Here is a 23,433-nt window from a genome sequence, read left to right on the forward strand (position 1 = left end):
AACCGTGTTGAAACAGCACAAAAATAAATAACGAAAAAGCCGCGCAAACAGGCCCTCGTTTTGTTTGACCAAGAAATCATCAGAATATAAACGCGGACTGTTAAATTGTGGAAGAGCACGCAACAGTTACGCACACCATTACCGTTAGCAGAAAAAATTGTTCGTTCAAATTTTTCATACTCACTTCGCTCGGTCTACTCGCCGTGATCATTAGTACAGCGTCGACTACGAACTGATGGTCAATGACGAACCGTGTGCGTCAAATCTTCGCACTTACGTCACGTGATTTTGGGTTTTGGGCATTGGATCATTTCTTTATCAATCAGCACACACAACAAGAAACGATTGTTTACTCGAAAACTTTAAAGTATTACTTACTCTTCCAAAAAGCTCGCACAAAGATTTTAAATCGCATATAGAAATATATATTTTTTTTCAATTTGTGCAGCAGAGTTTGGTTTGGCACGAATTTTTGAGCGTGTAGTTGAAAAACGATCGACCTATATTTTGTTTTCAGGTAACACATATGATCCGAGTGAATATTAGCGCTTCGTACGATGGATATGTCAGACTATCGACAGCTTTCTTTTCTCGTTGGATGTTTAAACTGGCTGATCCTCGCTACGGATTCGATGATCGTTCACGAGAATACGGAAGGTGACGTCGAGCCTAAAATCTTGTCGCGACCTAAGAGGTACTTGATTTTTCCGCAGGGTAGTAATTTACAGGTAAATTTACTTAACTAAATGCGCTTGAAAGAAAGAGAGAGAGAGAGAAAAGAAACGTCTTTAGGATCTGAATTTTCTTAACGTCGTTAATTAGCTTAAATTCTATAAAATATTGCTCGTATCAAACGAGATTCTGCATAAATTGTGAATAATATTTGATTTTCTGCGATTTTACATTTGTTACAAATTTACATTCGTTAGCGAGGCTGTTTTAAAGACGAATTTGCATTACAACGCTGAACGGAAAATCAGGCCGTCGTCGCGTAAATTCGGCCAAGTGTTTCGTTTTGTGTGTTTTCACAAACGCGAGCGAAATTTTATCGCTTCGAAATTTTGGTACACAGATAAAGTAGAAAAGTAAAGTGTCCCCGTGCGCGCGCGCACGCCCAAGCTCTTCTTCAGCAAAATTTACGTGGAAAACTAAATTTGCGCGGCGGATGTTTCGTGTATTTTCCAGTTAGTGTATTGTCTGACTATCGGAGCGTATGGCCGAGACGGTGATTTGGTGGTGGGACTGACAGCTGCCTTAGCCTGGGAACTACCGAGTAAGGTCGACTCAAAGATATCGAATTTACTTCACCGTAGAAGCCGAAGCGTCGTATATCCGAAAATGGAGGCTTTCTTGCAATCGTGAGTGTCGTGCCGTTATATCCAACATTTTTCAACCGGCTTTTCCAATCTTTCAACACGTATTCGACCTGACGAAAAATATCACACGGCCGAGTGTGTTCGAAACAGTTTGAAATATACGACGAAAAAAAAGTTCGTACGTTGCGCTCTGTGTTTCCACGCTTGTTTTTTTGAACAAAGACGCGCGTATCGGTTCACGTATGCGTTAATACAATTGTTCAATATAATTCTCCCGAGGTTGACTAGAAAAAAATTTTTTATTACACGGCTGTTCGCTCGTTACGCGCGAGCGACTTTGATATGCGCGTCATGAATACGTAATTACTTTTACTAACCGTGATTGAAATGGAATCATTTTCGAGAGAGAGAGAGAGAGAGAGTAATTGTTTTCACGCGCGAAGAGAAGAGAAGTTTCTCGCCGCGCGGAGTTGTCGCCGAATGTCTGTCGGGAAATGCTTTTAAATTGGACTTTATCTACAGCATTGGTCTGGATGGCAGATTCTGCGTGATGAGGGCACTTTGCGAGGCGGGACAGCGAGATCCCGCTCAAGTGGGCACAGGATCCTTCGTTCAAGAACTGCTCCATGCAATTTTCACGTAAGTTGTCTATTTGTATTCAACTTTCGAGTTTTTATTAGAATTTGTCACATCTCGGAGTTCATTCTACAAATCGTATTTTTTTTTTTTGGTTTCTGATTTTAATTCAATTCGCGATTCGTGTGTTTTGCAGATTGCCCAAGGACAACGGCAGATTCGAGCGATCGGAGGACCGAGCTTACGATAGCGCGTACAAAACGGGCGGAAATTGCGGCCAGCTGTATCCCACGTGCCGTTACTCTATTTACGACATGGACTTTTGAAACTGCGGCGAAAGCATCGACCGATCCCCTCATTACGACGTCCGGGATGCGCGCCGCAAACTGCGGACTGCGGAATATGCATATATACGTGCGAACGCCGCGACGCTGCGAAATCTGTGATGGGAGAAACTTGCTCGCGATGTGTCTTAGCGAAGTTTTTCTGGCAACCGGCCCGGTTACTTTTCCCGCCTGACGTTCGGTGGTTTTCGCGTGTCATTTCGCTACGTCACGTAAACCGGATAAAACCGGTCTATATCCTCTCTTCGGTCCTTTGTCGTTTCAAATTGGTTTTGCGCGGTTCGGTCACTTTTTGATTGAAGCAGATTGTTTTTGGGAAGGCGAAACGCACACGTAAAAGCGCGCTTTTGCCCAACATGTTAATCGAGTTTGAATTTAAATTTATATGCGTATCCTACCAATTATATGCGATGTATATAAAATTATTCATGTATTTTAATAAACTATATATTAAGTGTGAGATTGAATATCGTTACGTATTACCGCAACGCGTCTCGTATTGATTAACGCGCGATATGCAATGTAAAGCCTGTGCGAGAAATAAACTTAACGTGTAATAAATAAAATCTAGTTTTTTTTATTTTTTTTTATTTTGCTCTCACCCTTTATTTTTTTTTCGATTTTGATAACATCTCACGCTACGCGCGTTATCGCATTCGCGTTTGATGTGTCGCGAAACACCACATTTTGCACAAGTGTGAGTACGGAATTTTCGATAACAAGATTCCCGCGGACCACCGTCCACACACGGTTGGAAGGGGGGTGACAACGATTATTTAACGTCAAACCGACGACGACTTCGACGATTGAGGGGGACGGGGAGGGGGTTAAATTCGAGAAAGTTTCGCGCGAGCCTCACGCCATGAATATTCTATACCCGGTCATTACATTACTTCCGCAACGTGTAATTCATTTTGGCGCGGTTTCGAATAATTTCACGACGTTTTGCATTAATAAAACGGTCGCAACCGGCGTCCCCGTGTCGATTTATGGTTCATTTCTGCAGAGTGCTCCGACGAAACGTGTCGGTTCATCTTTCTTTTTTTTTTTTTTTTTTTTCCAACCGGGGAATAAAATATGCCAAATACATCTCGGCGGATACGTCGGCGCGGAGCTTGTAACAAACGTCTAATCGATATTTCGCTATCGCCAAAGTGTTCGGCAAACATTTTACGTTACACGCTCGCTCGCGCGCACGCGGTTCGTTTGTCAGTATATTTATCACGCGCAAACGCGACGAGTTTAGTCGTACATCCGCCGTATGTAAACGCTCGCTCGTGTTTGCTTAATAATTTTACCGCATAATTATACGCTCGTTTATTGACAACGTGTTCGACAATGTGTTCTACACAGTCACTTGACGCGATACTTTTAATCGACAAACCGGTAAGTTCCGAGATAATTACTCGAGCTCTCGTTTTACAGGGCGCGTCAAAATTTTATCGTTATCCGACAATCGCGCGGGAGAATAATAATAATAATAATCGAGACATACATTTCGGATTCTCTCGGCGAGGAACGTTTTTTTTTTCTTCGACTTGACCGAAATGATGTTCTCTCGCAAAATCTGCGTGTTCTCTCCGGCAATGCGCGAGGAATATAATTGCGCGACACACATGACGTGTAACACATACATCGAAAATTAGATTACTATCATTGGTAAGCGCTTAATTGATTCAATAATTATATCACGCACACACGTTCTGCGCTCGCAACGTTTCAGTTATTTTAGCAACGAATATCTCTCTGAGAAGATAATTATTGTAGAATTTTGTTTGCTCCGAAATTTAAAAAAAAAAAAAAGAGCGTGTACGAGATTATTATTACAATCATAATTTCTTTATCAAATTATTAATTATTATTTGTCAAATTGCTGTGTTATTCATTTGTTTAACACAGTTTGCAAACTGTTCTTACTTTAAAATAAACAACAAACAAATTGCACAAAAGTTACCTCTCATTTGCTCATCGCTAAACCAGCCGTAATGTGTTACCGTTGATTTTAGCACGTACCAATTAGCGACATTTAGCGTCCGTACTCCGTGTGCGCACAGGTAGCAGCCAGTTTCCCCGTGTGTTCTGTCGTCAGGATTAGGAGTTTAGCTCCGTTCGAGGTAGAACATGAGATCGTCGCAACCGCCATGCTGATTAATTATTTCCGTCACTGCCTCCTGTTCGGTGTTTTCGTGCCCTGCTTCGGGGATCTAATGAATCTAACGACATACACGAACGAATCGCTTGCGAGACGCGAACGAGAAGTTGGAACCAAGTATCTGATATTCCCTCAAGGCAGCAACGTTCAAGTAAGACAAACTTTCATTTATACACATGTGGCAAGCAAACATTGCGGCGTAGACTCACGCGGGAAAGATAATTCGCGGAAGTTGCAAACTGTGTGCGCTTTTCGCAACGTACGTGAAAATGCGCTCACAACAAGAAAACGTTACTTGTTAGACCTCGAATCGCGATCCGTTATTAAAATGAAATCACGATCGTCGTGCGCGCGCGATTTTCCGCAACGTGCAGCAGACAGGATCGATACAAGTTCTGCTGCGTGTAAGTTTTGTTGAGCGATGTTGCACGTTACACGGTTGCATACACAACATATAAATTCTCGATGTACATAGTTCGAAAAGTTTCGTGTACGCCGAAACGAAAGTTCCCTTTGCGCGTAACATTCGGAAAGAGTCTAATAAGCAGAGTAGCTCGAATATCGCGCCAACTATTTTCGCAAACGAATAAATATATTGCGGTTATGGCAAACATACTATTGCAACACATTGTACGTAATATAACAATAACAATACGTCACAACACATATATTGCAAAAATAATTTTGTATTCTTGATTTTGTACATATGAATAAATAAACGAAAGGTAATTCTCGCCTCGATCGTTCTTTTTAAATTTTCTTGTGACATTACTTCGACTTTCTCATGCAGCTCGTCTACTGTCTGACTGTCGGCACGTACGCGAAGCCCCAAGGAATCTTCACCGTGGGCGTTACGGCCGGGCTGGCCTGGGAACTACCTCATAGAAATACCGTGCCGTACAGAAAACCGGCCGAGGTTTATCATCGTCGGAGCAGACGAGAGCTGTACCGCAAAGTAGAGCTAATGCTAAAAACGTGAGTACGGACGGATGGACGCAAAAGAGCGAGAAATGAAACCGAACAGAGAGAAAAAGAGATCCATATCGATATACGAGTTTAATAATAAAAAAAAAAAATAAATAAAAAAATAAAAAAAAAATCGTATAAATTGCGTGACTGTAAAGCCGATGTTCGTCGAGACGTAAGGAAAACAATTTGAATTACCGCCGCTAGACTGGATTCGCGATATTTCGTCATTTGTCGAGAAAATCGAATACTTCGTCACTAACGCATCCGTTTCTATTTCACTCTCTTCCGTCGATCCGATTTCTCTGGCCTTCGTTGAAAAGACCCAATGGAAAAATGATAATTCGATTGAACGTGGACGAAGAGAGCGCAACGACTTATTGGCGAGTGTTTGTTTCAGCAACTTGTTGGACAAAGTAACTTGTCTCCCCCTCTTCCCTCTTGTCCCTCGTTTTCCTCGATACGAAGGTAAAAATAGAAGCGAGCCATTATTGAAAAGCTGCCTTTTTATCTTTACGTCAAGAAACTTTATAAAAGTTCTTATTTTCCGAAACACAACTTTTTCCCCGCTCAAAATCGATCGATCCGGAAAGAAATTATAAAAAAAAAAAAAAGAATCGGAAAGTTTAGAAAACAGACAGGTTTCCTCTGTATGTAAGATATCGAGTTAATCGACGTTTACTGTTAAAAGTGGCCGTCTCGCTCAACTCGGGAACGTAAAGAATCGCGGGCGTGACTGTAATAAAAATTACCGCGCGGTAAGTTCAAATATAATTTCCCGCGGTCGGCAAAACACGCGCGACGAATGAATTTCACGGCCGATAGACCGGCAGGAAAACGCTCTCACAAACGCTCGCTCGAGCGACAAGCGGATTAAGCGAGGGGGAAAAGGGAAAGGGTTGGAAAATGGGCTTGGGAAGAAACGATTTCCGACTCGGCGATTTTAAGTATGACGAACGATATAATGCCATTCGACGGAGCGCGCGCGCGCGCGCGCTCGTCGTTTTCGAGTGCCTCGCCGGACACGGCCGCGTTTGCGGCCGTATTAAACGCGCGGATTAAGAGGCTTTTCACAATGATCACAACGCTCCGGCGCGCGCAGTTTCGAGAGAGGTGAAAATTGGGTCGAAACTGCAAGGATCACGCGGCGAGAGCGGCCGACGAGAGTTTCGAGCGTTTGTTTGCTCGTAGCTCGCGTTTGCTTTTTTCTTTTTTTCTTTTTTTTTTTTTTGTTTCGAAGTGGTATTATTTTAGAGAAAAAAATATAGAGACGTATTTAGGAACAGTTTAATTAAAGTGTTTTTGTTGGAATTAATGCGAATAATCGACACGTTTTGCAGCGGAAGTTTCACGTAGCGGTGTGTTTGCTCCGGATGCTTGGCGTAAACAATTTGCTCGCGAGCAGTTATATTCGTCGTCCGCGAATTGAACCGGGACCAACAATTCTATTACAATATTGACGTGTATTTTAATATAATTTCCGATTTGATCGGATTTATATAGTTTGATGTCGCGCGACGATGATCTATTTTGTACAAACAGATCAGTCGTGACAATAGAGCAAATACTACGCGCCGGCTCTCTCGACGATTATAGTTGAGATCGAACAGCTCTGTGCCGAAAGCTCTCTGGTCCGCGTGTATCTTCAATTGTTTCCAGGAAAAATTACTTGATCGAGAGCCGCTGATTCGCTCGCATCATTTAACGAGCATTGAACTCGCCGATTCGATTCTCGCACTACTAGTATCGTTTAATAAACTCCGCCGATTCGACGACGTTAATTTTTTCGAACCGCCGTTGCTTTTTCGCGATCAACCGCGTCCCATCGTCGTGAACGTTCATTCGCGCGAAAACAGTAAATTCCGAATAATTAATGAATCACCACGACGCGTCGACCGATGTCGTTTTTTTTTTTTTTTTTTACTCACCGCGAATTCTGTACTCTGCGTCCAAGCCGCGAAAAGAAATATACGACCGCTGTTGTTTGACGCTCGGTTGGGGAGAAAAAAAAAAAACATTGCGCGGCGTTGCACGTTGCGATACTTTATTCTCTATGTCGCGCTATATCGCTCCGGAGTTTCGTGGACGTTGGCGTGAAACAGCCTTGGAAAAGTCTTGAGGTCGTCGAGTCGTCGCACGAAGAAATAAAACATTGCTCGCGGCGCATATATTTTGATTAAAGATAAATTGTTTCGATTGTGAAAAATTGCGCGCGTCACATTCGTCGTTTGCGCAACAAAGATTATCGTACGTGCAAAACTTATAAGTTAATTTTTTTAATATTCGCCATCTAACGACAGACCTCGTTTGTTAACTCCCTCGCTTGTTGTTTTAAAATGAATTTCGATCGAATTTTATTAATAACATCAGATATAAAAAATTTTGCGACTAACGCGACGCATCTCCCGATCTCGTTGTTATTGATAAAGTTTGCGCAAAAAAAAAAACGCTTAGCGAGTTTCAATTTATTATTTAACAGAGCGCGATTTAAAATTTACAAAAAAAAAAAAACAGTTTATCGTGTCGCGCGCATCAACATCGTAACGTGAAGCAGCACTCACGGGCCGTCGATCACGTGTACGTTGTACGTAAACCCCTTTCGGCGCGAATAAATCACCCCGTAATTGCTTAACTTGCATAGACTGCCGGCTAGACACGTATTCCACTCGATACGACGGCAACTCCCGATCGTGGCGTATTCCGAGCGATCGTAACTCCCGCCACAAGCTACAGAGCCAGCCGGCGAAGTTTCGTCTAAGAGTCGGACGCCGAGTATAATCCCGGAGAAGCAGCGGTTACTCTAATTCTAATTGCGCGGAGCTATACAGTCTAATTGCTGGTATTCGCAACGGGCGAGGGGAAACGGGGGGGAAAAACGAGGAGAGAGAGAGAGAGCTCACGGTTGTTTAGCAGAGGGAATCGCGGTGGATGATGAGGGAGAGAGAGAAAGAGAAAGAGAGGTTTCTAACCGAGAAGGGAGGAAACGCGCACGGGGGGTCATTGTGTAAACCACCCCCGGGTTTACAGCCGGGAACGTTTCGCGGCAATATCAACGTGCTCTCCGGTATTATCGCGAACTTAATGAATAGATCGCCGACTCTCGAAGAGAGAGAGAGAGCGACAACGATAACGAGGATGATAATGATAAACGATCCTCGTTTGCTCTCGAATCTTCATCCCCATATATCTCATCTTATGTCCGCCGTGAAGCCAGGCGAAGAACGGCAAGGCCTGTGTCCTCAAGGCGATCTGCAAGGCTGCCAGGCGTGAGCGCGAGAACGTGGGAAAAGGAACTTTTGTCGAAGAAATTCTACACGCCGTATTCAGGTACGTGCATGTGTGTGCGCGCATGGGTGTGATCGATAAATTCAATAAACTTTCTTGTTTGCGCTTGTTTTTGTCTTTTCAAACATTCCCTTCGAGGTACGTTATAAAAATCGCATAAATCGCGAATATATATATATATACATAGCGTTCAGACAGCGTGAGGAATAATAATGATTGCAGTTTGCCCGGAGGACGGTTCGACATCGATCCGATGACCGAATACGAGCGAACTTATCACTTGGGTGAGAATTGCGACGAGGTGCAAGCAAAGTGTCCAGATGTCTTCTGAAGTGCTGCAATCAGCGTGATCATCTTATACGAGAAACGAGCAGCTATCACGAACGTCTTCCTTCCTGTTCCAACCCCCTTTCGCCGGGGGTAACCAGATTAGCGGAGTGTGGCTAGAACCGTAAACTCGGAAGATATTGTCGCGGACTTGAATTAAACTTGATGTCAGAGACGGGAGAACATCAACTTATTTAAAATGTTTTTCGCGTGTTCATTTCTCTTTGATGTAAAATTAAAAAACGACCTGTAAACTTAAAAAAAAGATACGCACAATGCAATTTTTGCGCATGTTGTTCTCTCTCAGATAGATTGCGTGAAGTGTTTTCAAAGTTTTGTAATTTTTGTGTGTTTTTTTTTTTTTTTTAAAAAGTTACAAAAGCAAGTGAACGCAAGTACGTGATGAGATCGACAACAATGTCGGCAACAACGACATCAGCAATTCGAATTATGCAGTCGACGTGGTTCTTGGAATTTCCCTGTAACCACCAAATTGCTCGGATTACAACAGAACTTTCAGCATCTCTCAGAGAAAGGAGAAGAGAGAGAGAGAGAGAGAGAGAGAGAGAGAAAGAGAAAACAAGTGCAATTACTACTTACCTTGTGCGCTAAAGTTTTAATTACTTCTTAAATAAATATTTAGAAATTATGCGAATTACAACAAACACGCATACACATTGCGCATGTATATTGTACAAATGTAATAAATAATTAAACCTTATCTTATCATATTAATTCAAAGAGAGTGTAAAATTCTATTTTCTCTACCCCCCGAACGCGCGCAGTATAAATTAAATTAGTTTTTTTTTTTGAAAATAAACATTCCAATGTCAAACCGAGATGTATGGCAAAAAAATGAAAATAAACCAGTGATTTATGTAAATTTATACCGTGATTGAGGGTTTAAGAGAAGTTAGTCTACTACGTGCTGCAATCTTCACTTAATCTTGTGAGAAACTGCTATCGGCGCGCCAAACTTTCGGATAAACTCCGCCGCAGCATCATACCACGACATCAACCCTCGGCGTCGTCGTCGCGGGGGAGAAGGAGGAGGCAGAGCTTCGGGGATTGCGATTTGTGAATTGACGACGACTCGCGCTAATGACATGTGACGCGAACTCGACTACCAGCTGACGTTCTCAGGCTGGGAATTGCATTATATGTTGGCCTGCCACGTCAGCGGTACGTGCAAACACACCGTAATGCGGATCGTAACGTCGACATGTAGCGGCGGCGCGTTCGCACGTATGTCTTGAAGCTACGGCGGAAATGCGCACGTGCGAGGTAGACGCGCTATATTATTCCGCGTGCACGATCTATTATTGCAAGATAAACAGATGAATCTCTGGGTTTGTCGGTTTCCTTAATGGCGGTTCGGGAAATATTCCCGAAATTTATCGCGAAACGAACTTCGCGAAGGACATTATATCGTTGCGTCGCGAGGAAATAGTAGGGAGCTTATAGAACGGTCGCACAACTTCTAACGAATCATCTGATACATGCTCCAAAGTATCCCTCGGTGTATAATAGATCGTAGAATATATCTCGAGGGTGTGTCGCGCGAGGGAGAAAGAGAGAGTGTGAGAGACAGTCGATAAAGAGATTACCAGGCTATATTACGTCGACGAAGCTCCTTGCATTTGTGCGATTAACTGAGAATTCCCGCGCGTTTCTTCGGAACGAAAAAGAGAGAATCGTGTGCGCGCGCGCGCGCGCACGGTTTTAAGTATTAAATAAATCACGCGATTTTATTCCTCCCCGCCTCCGTAAAAGAGGGGTTGCCGAGCCAGAATTGGCAGTGTCGCCGGTCGAAAAGAGTACAAAATGGATTTAAGTGGCGGGAGGATTTCGAGGAGGATTCGAAAGTTCAAAATGAAATTACCCCCGCTGAGATGGGAGCTGCGAAGATGGTCAGAGAGCACTCTCGAATCCACGGAATTGGATAAAACAGGCAGTCGGTTCCTGAATATATTTTGCGAGATTTACGAAATTTAAAGGCTCTTCTGTGTAGAAGAAAGCCGCAGCCGCGGGAGAAAACGTAGAGAGAGAGAGAGAGAGCCGATGAACCTCTCATAAAGAACCAGCCCAGAGCTTACGGCGAGATTTTTCAAGATTAGCATGCCGGAAAAACCGGAGGACGTCCGCAATAAGGGACAGCTTGTCAGATTTTAATGGTCCAGGTCGAGAGAGACTCTCGGAGAGAGAGAAGTAATGAGTTCTATTCATCGAACTCGAAGAAATTGAACAAAATCAGTACTTATATATCAGTCTGATTATTCAGCAACGTAACTTATGAATAAATAAAATAAATGAGTATAAATTTACAATAAATGTGCTGACAGTTTGGATTTCGCGAGCCATTGCTGAATTTTCTCTCACACTAATCGTTTGTATAAGTGTTGATATTTAAAAAAATATTTTTTTTTTTTTATTTAAAAATATAAAAAGTATTTTTTTAATGAAATACTTTGCCGACTTATTTCTTCGAAACGGTGTTGCGCGTGATGAAATATTAAGATGTGACAAAGACTGCAATTTATTCCGCGATATGTGCCACACTGGAAAGATCTCGCCGAGACATAAAATATGTCGGAGAAATACGCGCGGTTATATTCGGTATCTACGTTCTAGATAGAGCCGCGTACTTTATCACAACCGCGAATGCGGGTTTTCTTGCACAAGTATCCGCGCGTATATAACTGAAAATTACGAAAAATTTAACGTCGTACATTCACGACGAATATCCGGGATCGCATTTTTAAAAAACCGTTTTGCGCGAAGACAAGTTATACGTACACGCGCGGTTCGCAATGTATTTTCATGTTACGCGCTACGAAAATAAAATTTAACAACAATCGACGCGAGTCGCAGTTATAAAGTTTCGCCGAATCGAACAACCGTGTGAATTTCACACTTAAAATATTCATTCCGCGTGTATTCCCGCTCTCGTTTTGACAATTAGATCTCTCGTAGCGCGTGACGGACGCGATAATTCGCGGCGCAAACACGAGCAGCGTGACGCCATTTTCGCGTGGTCGTCGCTCGGTCCCACGACGACTCGGTTTTACACGCCGCGCAATGTAAGTGTGATATTTCGGCGTAACCGCGAAGGATGTTCCCCGGTTTTCTGAAAATGCTTTCTATCCGGTGAACCTCCCGGGAGAGGCCTCGCCGGGACCCCCGCGCGTCGCGCAAAAGCGGGACTGATTTCGTCCGGTAATTCCGAGAAATGAGAGCCCCGTGGCTCGTCCTGATTCTCGCCGTGATCCCGGATCCGTTGTTGCTCCTGGGGGAGGCGGTATGTCACCGTAATGATACCGACTTAAGTGCCATCGGCCAAAGGTCAAGAGAGACTTTGCACAGACGTAGACGACGGGAACTTGCTTTTCCGAAAGGAAGTGCTTTCGTGGTGAGTTTCAAATCGGCCAAATTGTCCGTCTTTTGTTACGTCGGACTTTTATAACGGTGTCGTTACTTGCTCTCCACGGAGATCGGAGTTTGATCGGTTATTTGTTTGCGAGTTTGCGAGAAAACTTTTCTCAATGTATATTCTCAGTTTTATTTTAATTCTATTGAAGTAATATTTTTTTTTTTTTTTTTTTTTTAAAGTTTATTAACGGAGATATCGAGTAAAAACTTTTCGTAAGTCTGTTTGGAATCCGCGTGCGACTTTTTTGTAACGGGGATCATATGTCTCTCCAGGTGACCCTGACTCTCCTGAAGTCTATTCAGATTACTGAGCCTAGTAACTGGAACCTCGATCTGGAATTCGATATGATATGGCCCATACCCAGTCGAGAAGATTTGAGGAAAGCTCTTAAAAAGATCAGAACACCGTCCAAGTTAAAACGTCGGCACAGGCGCGAACTTTATTCAAATTTCGAACTGGCATTGAACAGGTAACAAAAAAAAAATATTTTTTAAAGTAAATAAAATGTTACTAAATAAATATATATATATATATACTAAATACATATGTGTATTAGAAGATCGTGTGTAATTCTAAAATTTTGTTATATATTTTGAATGTAGGTCGGACTTAATTAATTAGCATGGTCCGTTATCTATTTTAGTCAAAACTTACCGGGACGATTATGTGTTCTTCGCGCAATTTGCGAAGCGGAAATAGTGCTAAGTCCCCCGGGATTCTCAATTATCGAGGATGCCGTCCGAATTATTTTAAGGTAAATTGTATTTTCAAAATTGTTTTCGCGCAGCTTGCTAAAACGAGTTTAACAGTTTAGCAAGCGATTTCACAGAGAGTATATACGATGACACTTTATCACAGAATAGTACGATGTAAAATTTATATTTTCCACTTTATTAAAATATAAATTTTAAAAAAATATAAGTTAAACTATAAATTTTTACTTCATCAAATTTAAGTCAAAATGAAGAAATTGAAATATTTTGTGTTTTCTGTAGTTTTTATCTGTGTATGATTTAAAAATACTGCTTTTTTTTTAGGAATTTTGAAGACGATGACGATAACGACTGCTACGACGTTGCGTATCGTACAAAAAGCGATTGCGAAATTGTCTATCCCTGTCCGTTCTCTCTGTTAAAATTACTGTTGTATAATTTATATGCATGAGAAAAGCACGTGACGCGACTGTCTCACATGAAAATGAGATTGTAATAAAGTTTCGCATAAGTTTTTGTATATTTCCGTAAGATTTATATATTACAGAATCTTATTTAAGTAAAAAATATCTGTGATATCATTCTCAGCGCGTATTTTACATCTGATTAAATATTTAATTAAATCACTATATTTGCGAATATAATATTATTCTAAGAACGTGAAACTGTATGTAGAATCTATTATTTTGCGATAAACCGCAATTTCGATCAAACTAGTGCAATCAAAATTTTGAAATTGTATTCCACGTGAAGTACATTTAACATTGTATATGCGCAATTAAGCGAGAGAATGCTGTTTCGTATTATTGAACCCAATCTCGTACATATAAAATAATGAAATTAATTTCACATATTCGAAATTATGATCCAGGTCCGTCTTTATCACTTGTTATCATTTTCAAACGCTCATTGACAGCTACGCCAAATATTTGCCTTTTCTTTTGTGAAAAAAAAAAATAAATAAATAAATTTTTATTTCAACGTTTTCTGTTCAAATGTTCTGACATTTCTCTGTGTTCCTGCGCAACGGTTAACAAGTTAAAGTTACATGATTTTTGTTTGCCGATACGTGTGCAAAATAAATGTGAAATTCAATATTTTTTCAATGCTCAAACTTGACAAACTTTATGATATTTGCCTCTTCATTTTGACATTTGTTCAATTTGATCCAAAAAATATTTTTTAAACTGTAGGTAAAACTCTCGTTTCAATAACATTGATTCAATAACAAATGTTGCTTTTCTCTTTCTCTCTTTCTAAAAAAAAAAAAAAAAAACAAAAAATATTCATAATCAAATTGAACGCGGTGCATTCAATCTGCAACATAATTAACTCTGAGAATTAATATAAACAGTAGGATAATAATCGATAAAAATCCTACTTAGCGATGATGAATATTCTCAAATTTTCGGCGTAACCGCACACAATTCACACACGTTGGCACGTGTGTGTGTGTGTGTGTGCGTGTGCACCAGAGAGAGAGGCACTCGACGCACACACAATACGGGCGGAAACGTTAATCGCACTAATAGTGGCGGCAGTATTTTACGCTCACGCCCCAGCAACGTGTCCGGCTGTTCGGCTCTTGAGCCGTTAATCGTTCGCTAAATAAAGCCGAGAAACGGAAGCGTCCCGAGCGTTGGCCCAGGGACGTTAATGAATTCGACAATGCTACCAGCGCACTCGCGCTAACTGCAATAATAACGGTCGTACCGTATGGGCCGGGAGATCATTCACCGAGTAACCCGCCTTAGCGGACGAGGAGAGCGCGACCGCAGGAGATTTCCAAATATAAGCGAGAGACCAGGTGAGCGAAGGATATCCGGTCCGCGGTTGATACGAGCCCGGCCGAGAGAAAATAAAACAGCTCGTTTCCATTCCATTTTCGTTTGCGCACGCCGACACCGGAGATTCCGGAGATTGGCCGGAATAATTGCTTCGAAGGGTCTATGTGTACGTGTGTATGTCGGCGAGATCGAATACCATCCCGCGTATCGTCGAATGGGACTTGTGGGAACTTTGTGAATTTACATGCCGAAATGTAACACGCGCCCAGTTTATCCAGTGCTTTCGCGTGTGCGAGCGACGCTTTTACCGAACATCGATTCTCGTCAGATAGCAGTGGAAAAAACACTAAGAGTGTGCAGTTTGATTATACACGTATCAGTTTTTTGTTTGCACTTACCGAAACGTTACTTCCTATTTATTTGATTTATTAAAAACCTCTCGGTTTTTTTTAATAAAACTGAAATGACATTTTTATTTCGGCTTATAACGGACGCGCGAACGGAAACAAAGAGGGTAATCGAACGAACAAAAAAAAAAAAAAAAATAAGTGACGTATTCTTCCGTCTTTCGATCCAGTTGCAAAGAAACGAGAGCAAACGAGAGCGAAACGATGATAAAAAAAAAAGAAACTTTGTCAGAGACATGTCGATAATAATGAACCGGGAGCCGATTACTCATCTTCCGTGTCGTGCGGTAGATCAAACGATACAACTTTGCTTTTACATAGGTTTCGTGTTAATGCACTCCCCGCGTTAATTTCATATTGAAGTATTCTTTGACTCTCCGGCAAATTCAGTTCAGCCGGCAAACCCCGGTTCGACAAACTGATTAATCACGCAATCTATTTACGAGCCGCGCGCGTTAACGATAAATTATTAACAGATTGACACATTTAAGAACAACAGCGACATTATGTTAAATTAACTGTGAGAAAAATTTTTGTCACCGCTGACATTTAAATTGCATTTCATGTAAAATTGCATCGATACTTTCTGAAAAAAAATGTTAGTAATTGAAAAAAAAAAAAAACAACTTTACCGAGGGAGAGCGAAGAAACTGGCTCGAAGTTTTAACTTGCGGTGAAAGCCCGAGTTAACATGTCGTGATATTTTCGAGAGAGAAAGAGAGAGAGAGAGAGAAGAAAAAGAATATCGCCGTCTACTCGCCAATCGATCATTCCTCCCTCGCACAATTTTTCTACGGCGAGCTAATTTTCTACTTCCTAAAGAGCTTATCGAAGTAAGTTACCGGTGTATTTTTACCACGGAGGAGATCCGTCTTCCTTTCTACGCAAGATGTTTTATTTGCCCCCGGCACGTGTGACACAAAAATATACTCGGTCAAACTCTTGTCCGACGTGTCTGTCAAACGAGTCTTTGAGGCAATTTCCTGCCGAAGGGGACGATATCAGTCGAAGAGTGATATTTGCACACACACACACGTCTCGTGTGTCATCCCGGATGTTTTGTATCACCGTAGCAAGTCGGATTAACAATCATATGTACGGAAAATACACGGAGACACGTATCTTTCAATGTTTTCGGACATCCCCGAATGTTCGCGTTACATTTATCTCCAGCACGATCGAAAATGATTGAGATAATAGATCCTATAAATATTTATTTATAGGATCTTCGCGCGCGAGATTATCTCCGATAATTTTGCACCGTCGTCGCGCGCACTGTACACGTCACAAATTGTATAACGAATTGAAGATTTGCAAACGTTTCTTTCCGATCGCGCCGAGTTAGTTCGGCTCGTTTGCGGCGCCGCAACACCGTGTAGCGATTTTTTTTTTTTTTAATTCATTCGCCATGTGACAATAATCACAATTTTTACAACACCGCGGGTCGGAAACAAAAGCTCGGCGCGGTTTTTACGAACTTGTGATTGATGTTGTGTTTTGAATTTCGCAAGCAAGCCGCGCGTGATATTAAAAAAAATCTCCCTCGTCGAGCTATGCAATTATGCAATTATTTCGGGAGTACGCGCGAACGAGTTGACGGGGCAACTCGCGCAACAACATCATATTTTGTCATTTCCCCATTTTCGTCGGCGAATAAAATCCGAAGCGAGAAATCGAGAAGGAACGAGAACTTTTCTTTTTTTTTTTTTTCCGTAGAGAACGGAATAAATTTCATCGAGTTTCTAACTAGAATGTGTGACTTGTACGTCTTAATCAAACTTGTTTCGACGAACGGAAACCCGGAATGGGGGAGGATTTGACGACTGGATCGATTATCGGTTTTCATCGGACGCAATTCGGGATATTCAGATATTTTATTGGCGCAAAGTCAACGTTTCTTCTTCCCGCAAAAACAGACCGAGAATCTCTCATATTCTTTGACAAGGCTTTCGCACGGCAAATTGTGCGGCATTTTGTGCGCGATAAGTAACCGTATTATATTTCCGCGCAAAATCAATCACTCGTCGATCACTCACCCTTGTCTTGATTTATCGGAATTATTAATCGCAGCAACGCGGCTCGACGAATTCCACGTAACGCAGTAACATTTTATTAAGAATCCGCGTTGCATTACAGGTGAATGATTGATGCGCACGTTGATTGACGTTAGGAAACCTCGATGCCCCTCGAACGCGCTCACAAATAGTTAACTTTGAGTTTATCGATCCTTCAGAGTAACAAATTTCGTAGCATTCTACGTTACGTCGGCGACCGGGGAGTACATTAATAATCCCCGCGCCGGGTTGCAATTAATTGGCTTGCTGAAGTAGGTTTCCTCGAGCGGGGCAACGTTTTGGCGTTGATTATATCTGCACCGAAGTAATAAGATCCAGTTATCCTGGCGAGAGTCCAGAAACAAGGAGTTATAACGCTCCTCTGACTAAACAAACGAAACACGTTGCGCAAAGATCGAGAAAAGACGGGGAAACGAATTGTATGCGGCGTACTACTCGCTTCAAAGTTCGTCCGCGTGAAATTATCGTCAAACCAAAAAAAAAGAAAACTCTCGCTCCCCGAATTTTACGTCTCTCACAAGTGTTTTTTTTTTTGTACCAAACGTAATATATATTTTACATAATTTGAGTATTGTTTTTTTTTTTCTAGAGAAATAATGTCCTAAGACATACGGTTTCGAAAATGGTTTATCTTCGTCTCGATACGATCGTTTCTCCGTTTGACTTCTTGATTTAATTTAACGACGGTTTGAAAGAAACAAACTCTGACATCGAGAAGAACGAGAGATCTTGCAAGGAGTCGACCCTCTCGAAAAGAATGCGACAATATCCCGCCTGTCGTGTAGCAACGGTTGAGCGAAATTCTCTCAGACGTGAAGGCAAGAGAGAGAGGAGAGAGAGAGAGAGAGAGAGAGAGAGAGAGTGCTTAAGCTTCTCGGGAGGATCTATGGGATTCGTGGTCGGAAACGCAAGGACGGTGATCGATGTATAATCACAGAAACTGTACAATTCTCCTCGTGTACCACACGTGCACTCCCGTGACTGCAACATCTTATAGCGCGCGCGCGCACACACGTATTCCCTCGCCGGCAGGAAGAAACTAATGCCGGCAATTCAAAAGTTTTCCGGGTTAGAGCGTTGAAGAAGAATGGCAATCGCTGATGCCTCGCCGGCGCGGAATGAAAAATTAATCCTGCATCCACAATGAAACGCCGCGCGCCTTTTTGGGACACGGGATCTCTCCTTCTCTCTCTCTTTCTCTCTCTCTCTTTCTCTTCGGAGAAACTCTGAACTCAATATCTTTTTTGTGAACATTTTGCAGTGTCTTTTTTTTAGTACCTCATTTTTTAACGTTTTAAATTTACATATTAATGTTACAAGATGAGTTTTAAGGCAAATAGATAGATTCGATGTTCGATTTCCGATTTCGGGGGGAGATAATGCGAAAACCGCAGCCAGTTTAGGAGAACTCTCTCCGAGTTCTCCGGAGCTCTCTTAAATATCTGCGAACTCGCGATAAATTCGGCCATTGGAGCGTGGCCGACCGGATTATTTATCCCAAGATTATTTCCTCGTACAATTCCAACTTCCTGTCTAATCCTACCACTCTATCGCTCGCCAAAGTCACCGAGGTTTCGAATCGCGAGTTCGCTCGCGATGGCGGTTTACGCCGAGTTTCCGTTCGTCCGCGCGATCGGCAAAAAGATGGCATTACCAGCGTCTCTCACGGGGACTGTGCTTTTCTTTCAGGAAAGTCGTCGAACAATTTCTCAACGGATTATATAGAGATTTGCTTTCCGGGAAAAGTTGGCTAATTCCTTTACAAGTTCCGCGCTGTTCGCGGAAGAAGTTTCGCCCTGCGTCGCCTCGCCGTCCATCCTCTTTCCCGCAATTTTCATTCCCCTTTCGCGATTCTCTCGTTTCCCGCGTTTTCGCACGATGACAATGACATAATTTGCTCTCGTTTCGGAGCGCGGACTCGTTGACGCGACGAAATTAACTCTCGTCGCGGATTTTCAAACCCCCCGGATTAACAGGATATATCGTGCGGACATTTAAAACAACAGCAACAGGCGACGGAGAGCGTCCGTATACAATATATATGTTTTAATTAGCAACACGTATTCGCGCGTTGCGAAGATTTTCATGTTTTGACTCGAGAAACACGGAAACGTGATGTGTGCACGATTTATCCGATACGATTAACTAATAAACATCGGAAAATAAAACTGCAACTGGTTATTTGCTTAAAAAAATTCGTTCGTTCGCTACCGTTTCTGCGCTTTTTTTCCCAGATTGATTTTGTGTCGAGCATTATATCTCTCTCTCTTTCTTCTTAAATACTTCAATAAAAACACACAACGCTCACCGCGCTCTGATTAAACATCGTGCAACCATCTTTTTACAGAGCGATAATGGATCGCGGATATCTGATGTTTTTAGCGTTCTGTCTGCTATTGTCGGAACACGAAGCGGACGATAAGCACCGAACAACGCTCTCGCGTAAACGACGTTACGTTGTTTTTCCTGAGGGTTCCACGTTTTCCGTGAGTATATCGCATCAAAACATCAATCCTCTTTCGAAACTCGAGCTGATGAATAATAACGCTCTTTGAAATTAAAAAAGAAAAAAAAAAAAAAACGTCAACGCAGAATAATCTGAAATAGCAAGACAATTATGTATTATTCATAACGTATACACCCCGATATCGCAATATTCTCACTTGACCCTTGGCCACCAGCTTTTTATTATTAATTTAATTTTATATCTTTTTTAATTTAACATATTTTATTGTACAAGGAGCGAATCTCTCTCGCGAGATACTGCGCGCGCGCTAATTAACCTGATAATTAATAATTACTTACTGATTCTCTCAAAACTAGCAAGTGCTTAATTTCCCGATTATATGCGATAAAGCTCGTACAACTTACCTCGTTAAATATATATTTAAATATATATTTCTGATTTCTTGATATTAATAGACGTCGAAGAAGTGAAATTGCAGCATCGTGTGCGTTCGCGATTTCTTTGCAGATCGCTCTCTGCATGACCGTGCACACGTTAACCCCGGACAATATTTTCACGGAGGGTCTCAACTGGGGTATCTCCTACGATCTGCCCAACGAGAGCAAACCCGTTCTCGAACCATTTCTCGAGCTGAGAAACGACAAACTCAAATCCGGCAACAAGCATCGTTACGATGCGACCGCAATCGTTAATAAAAACGGCGCTATAAAATATTCAGGATGGAATAATAACGATGTCAATTCTTACTTCGCGCCCAACAGAAAGAAGTATCGCAAGTCGGAGTATTACTATTTGCAAAGAAGACACCGAAGGGATCTTTACAACAAATTGGAGGTCATTATGAACGCGTAAGTGTTTTCTCTGTCGCAAAATTCAAAACAAGTATCGAAACCCGCGATGCGCTTATAAATCTCTCAGAAGAGAGCAAGACTTATAGCGTGAAGGTATAGAAATTCCAACCTCGTGCTTTTCGAATTGATCAGAAATTCGCACGCTCCTTCGCGCGAATCGACAATGTGCAACAATAGCGACGAAACAGTCGAGCGCGTTAAGCGTGCCGTAACAATAACGCGACAGTTTAATGATCGATGCGGTCTGAATTGCGATCCAATTAATTCCGTTCTTGTGTAACAATTAATAACACCCCGTTCGCCCGCGGGGCAGTTAAGACAATCATTTCAGTCCGCGCGGATCAACGTCTCGCTCGCCACGTTGTCTCGTCTATTCAAATTCAGGAGATATGTATTAACCCCGGGATATATATATATATATCTCTTTCTCTTTCTCTCTCTCTCTCTTTCCAGAAGGCAACAAATTTTCAACGACAGACACGCCTCGGGACGAGAGACATGCTCGATAATAAAATAGAACCGCGCGGAGCTTTAGAGGCTCCAGAACGATCGAGCCGTCTTGTCTCTTTATGGAGACCTCGTCGAAGTGCTTCAGTTTCTTCAGTGTCATCTATCGCGACGTACCGACGTATCGGCCGCATTAACTGGGAAAAGCCGATATATCGCAATAATGGACGGCTTTGCGAGACCGAGCGCCTTCATCGCACGTCGTCGACGTGCAGGTGAAGAGACACGCTATTATCGCGTCTCTCTCTCTCTCTCCCTTTTTCTCTCTCTCTCTTTCTCTCTTTGTTATTAGGATCGCAATTTGTCAGGCTGTATTATGCGAACGGAAACACATATGACATGACAATTATGCGAAGTTATTTCGCTCAATTAATATTAATCGTTTAATACGTATTTAAATTGCCTTTTACTGGCCGATAATATCGAAACGTTACCAGAAAGTAATATTTTATAATATGAGACTCTTTTTGGCGGGGGAAGAGAAGCGAGTGTCGCGTCACAGATACTTGATGAAATATCTAGATAAGATAGAGAGAAAGAGAGAGATAAAAAATTTAATTAATGTAATGAAACGTTTAATTGATGCAAAATAAACTTTAAAAAGAGAGAATTTCTTCTCGTAAAATAAAGATAAATTATGTCTCTCTCTCTCTCTGTCTCTCTCTCTCTCTCTCTCTTTTTGCAAATCGTATCTTTATTAATGCCAACTTTAGTTAGGTTTTAACGTGACAAACGCGCGAGAATTGATGTGACACGGTAATGCCCCCGCGTTTTCCTAAACTCAATTGATGGAATGTAATACCGATGTTGGGGCACACATTTTATCCGATCTCTGATCACGGTGCATTGACATCGAATAGCTTTGGATAACGTATCAAAAGTCTGACAAAATACTCATAGAGCATGTATTACCGGATAAGACCGCGTAAAATGTTCTTTTATAACCCCGGATCACACTCCGCCATTGTCTTTTATTCTCGTATACGATAATAGCGGAGCAATCCCGCGAGTTGCTTCATTGAATTATTCACAATATCCATATCGGTATTACACTTCATATTCCGTTAACTTTTCTCTACGTAGGGTATCTCTTTTAAACAAAACTTAGCCGCAATTTTGTTCAAATCGATCTTCTCCCGCAGAAAACACGCATCGAGACTTTTTCTTCATAATCCCTCGATTTTTCTCGAAGCGAGTAAAAACGATCGTATTTGAGAAACATCAAGTTAAGCAAAAAAAATTGAATTCACGTTATTCGTAACGCTTGCAAGACAAACAACCCCGTGCAACCCCGTGCAACCCCGTGCGGTAGACATTGCAAGACGACAAAAAGATCGACAATTTGTCGAGTTCTCGCATAAATTCACCGAACGCGTTTATTGCGTCTTCCCCGGTGGACGCTTTTAAAGCTTGTTTATCGAACGACATTCAGCGGTGTCGTTTACTCCGCGTCGGGCGGAATAACGATGGGCGAGCGCGTTAGAGTATTGCGGCTAATATCCGCACGAAATCATTCATCCCTTCGCTCCGAGAAGATGCTAAAGTGGTGGTTTATATACTCGGTCGTCTTGCAAGCGATCGTTCGGGTTATGCAAGGATCTTGGCGCGCGCATGTGTGTGTGTGTGTGTGTATGCGAGCGGTAACGTCGCTTGTGTGGTTTATAAGGGATCGGGCCGACGTTAGTCGTGCGGCTCAAGGGTGACATGAATCAGAGGGTGGCGTTTCCACGGCCGCCTGATAGTCTCGGCAAAGCGGGGGGTTGTGTTTCTGAACGAGTCCGGCAAACCGTTTATCCGCTTCTCCAGGCCAACGACCATGAGAAAATAGTTTCTCTCTCTTCCGCAAACATAACCAGATTTATACTCCGTGTGTCGGAAAGGTCCTATTATTTTCATCGACGACACTCCGATTCCCGTTGGCCAAATAAGGTCACGGTAATGACCGATCGGACGTTTTTTTGCTCCCGAGAACGAACCGCACAAAATGATACTTAACTCGGAAAATAACATTAGATCCGGTAACGAGAGACGTGTAGAGAGGATTCTTTTGAAAAAACGAGACCTCTCTCTATCTCTCGATGCAATCTAATAACACGCGTTATTTTCCTTTAATGAAAAAAAAAAAAGAACACAGGCATCATTTGTACATCGCAGCTCTATTCGGAATGTAATGTGTCATTAATAATCTTATCAGAAAAAGCATGTGTAAATAATCACAATCGATTCTATC

The 23,433-nt window shown here is 42.0% G+C and overlaps 4 protein-coding genes across 5 annotated transcripts in view; all 4 read left to right on the forward strand.

Annotated features, from left to right (window-relative positions):
- The first annotated feature begins 297 nt into the window (after positions 1-297).
- On the forward strand, positions 298-2,251 carry LOC109857178. The gene is made up of 5 exons (XM_020433261.1): positions 298-367; positions 518-728; positions 1,186-1,358; positions 1,839-1,955; positions 2,089-2,251. The coding sequence occupies exons 2-5, from the start codon at positions 558-560 to the stop codon at positions 2,216-2,218; spliced, it is 591 nt and encodes a 196-aa protein (XP_020288850.1). The 5' UTR covers positions 298-367; positions 518-557; the 3' UTR covers positions 2,219-2,251.
- Positions 2,252-4,329: 2,078 nt separating this feature from the next.
- Positions 4,330-9,633, forward strand: LOC109857173. Of its 2 annotated transcripts, none has more exons than XM_020433252.1 (4): positions 4,330-4,539; positions 5,179-5,363; positions 8,565-8,681; positions 8,862-9,633. In XM_020433252.1, exons 1-4 carry the CDS (start codon positions 4,378-4,380, stop codon positions 8,968-8,970), a joined length of 573 nt encoding a protein of 190 aa, XP_020288841.1. In that variant the 5' UTR covers positions 4,330-4,377; the 3' UTR covers positions 8,971-9,633. The 2 variants fall into 2 exon arrangements, with proteins under 2 accessions (XP_020288841.1, XP_020288842.1); XM_020433253.1 differs by having other exon boundaries at positions 8,569-8,681.
- Positions 9,634-12,152: 2,519 nt separating this feature from the next.
- Positions 12,153-13,560, forward strand: LOC109857182. The gene is made up of 4 exons (XM_020433266.1): positions 12,153-12,375; positions 12,669-12,865; positions 13,040-13,150; positions 13,434-13,560. Exons 1-4 carry the CDS (start codon positions 12,196-12,198, stop codon positions 13,558-13,560), a joined length of 615 nt encoding a protein of 204 aa, XP_020288855.1. The 5' UTR covers positions 12,153-12,195.
- Positions 13,561-14,978: 1,418 nt separating this feature from the next.
- Positions 14,979-23,433, forward strand: part of LOC109857174 — an 11,768-nt gene continuing 3,313 nt past the window's right edge. Inside the window, exons 1-3 of the mRNA XM_020433254.1 lie at positions 14,979-15,248; positions 19,726-19,864; positions 20,353-20,693. Of these exons, the coding sequence (XP_020288843.1) occupies positions 19,733-19,864; positions 20,353-20,693 (473 nt within the window). The 5' untranslated portion in view covers positions 14,979-15,248; positions 19,726-19,732. The remainder of the gene's footprint in view (positions 15,249-19,725; positions 19,865-20,352; positions 20,694-23,433) is intronic.

Source organism: Pseudomyrmex gracilis, unplaced genomic scaffold (genome assembly GCF_002006095.1).
Source record: "Pseudomyrmex gracilis isolate BER0280 unplaced genomic scaffold, ASM200609v1 scaffold_149, whole genome shotgun sequence".
NCBI lineage: Eukaryota > Metazoa > Arthropoda > Insecta > Hymenoptera > Formicidae > Pseudomyrmex > Pseudomyrmex gracilis.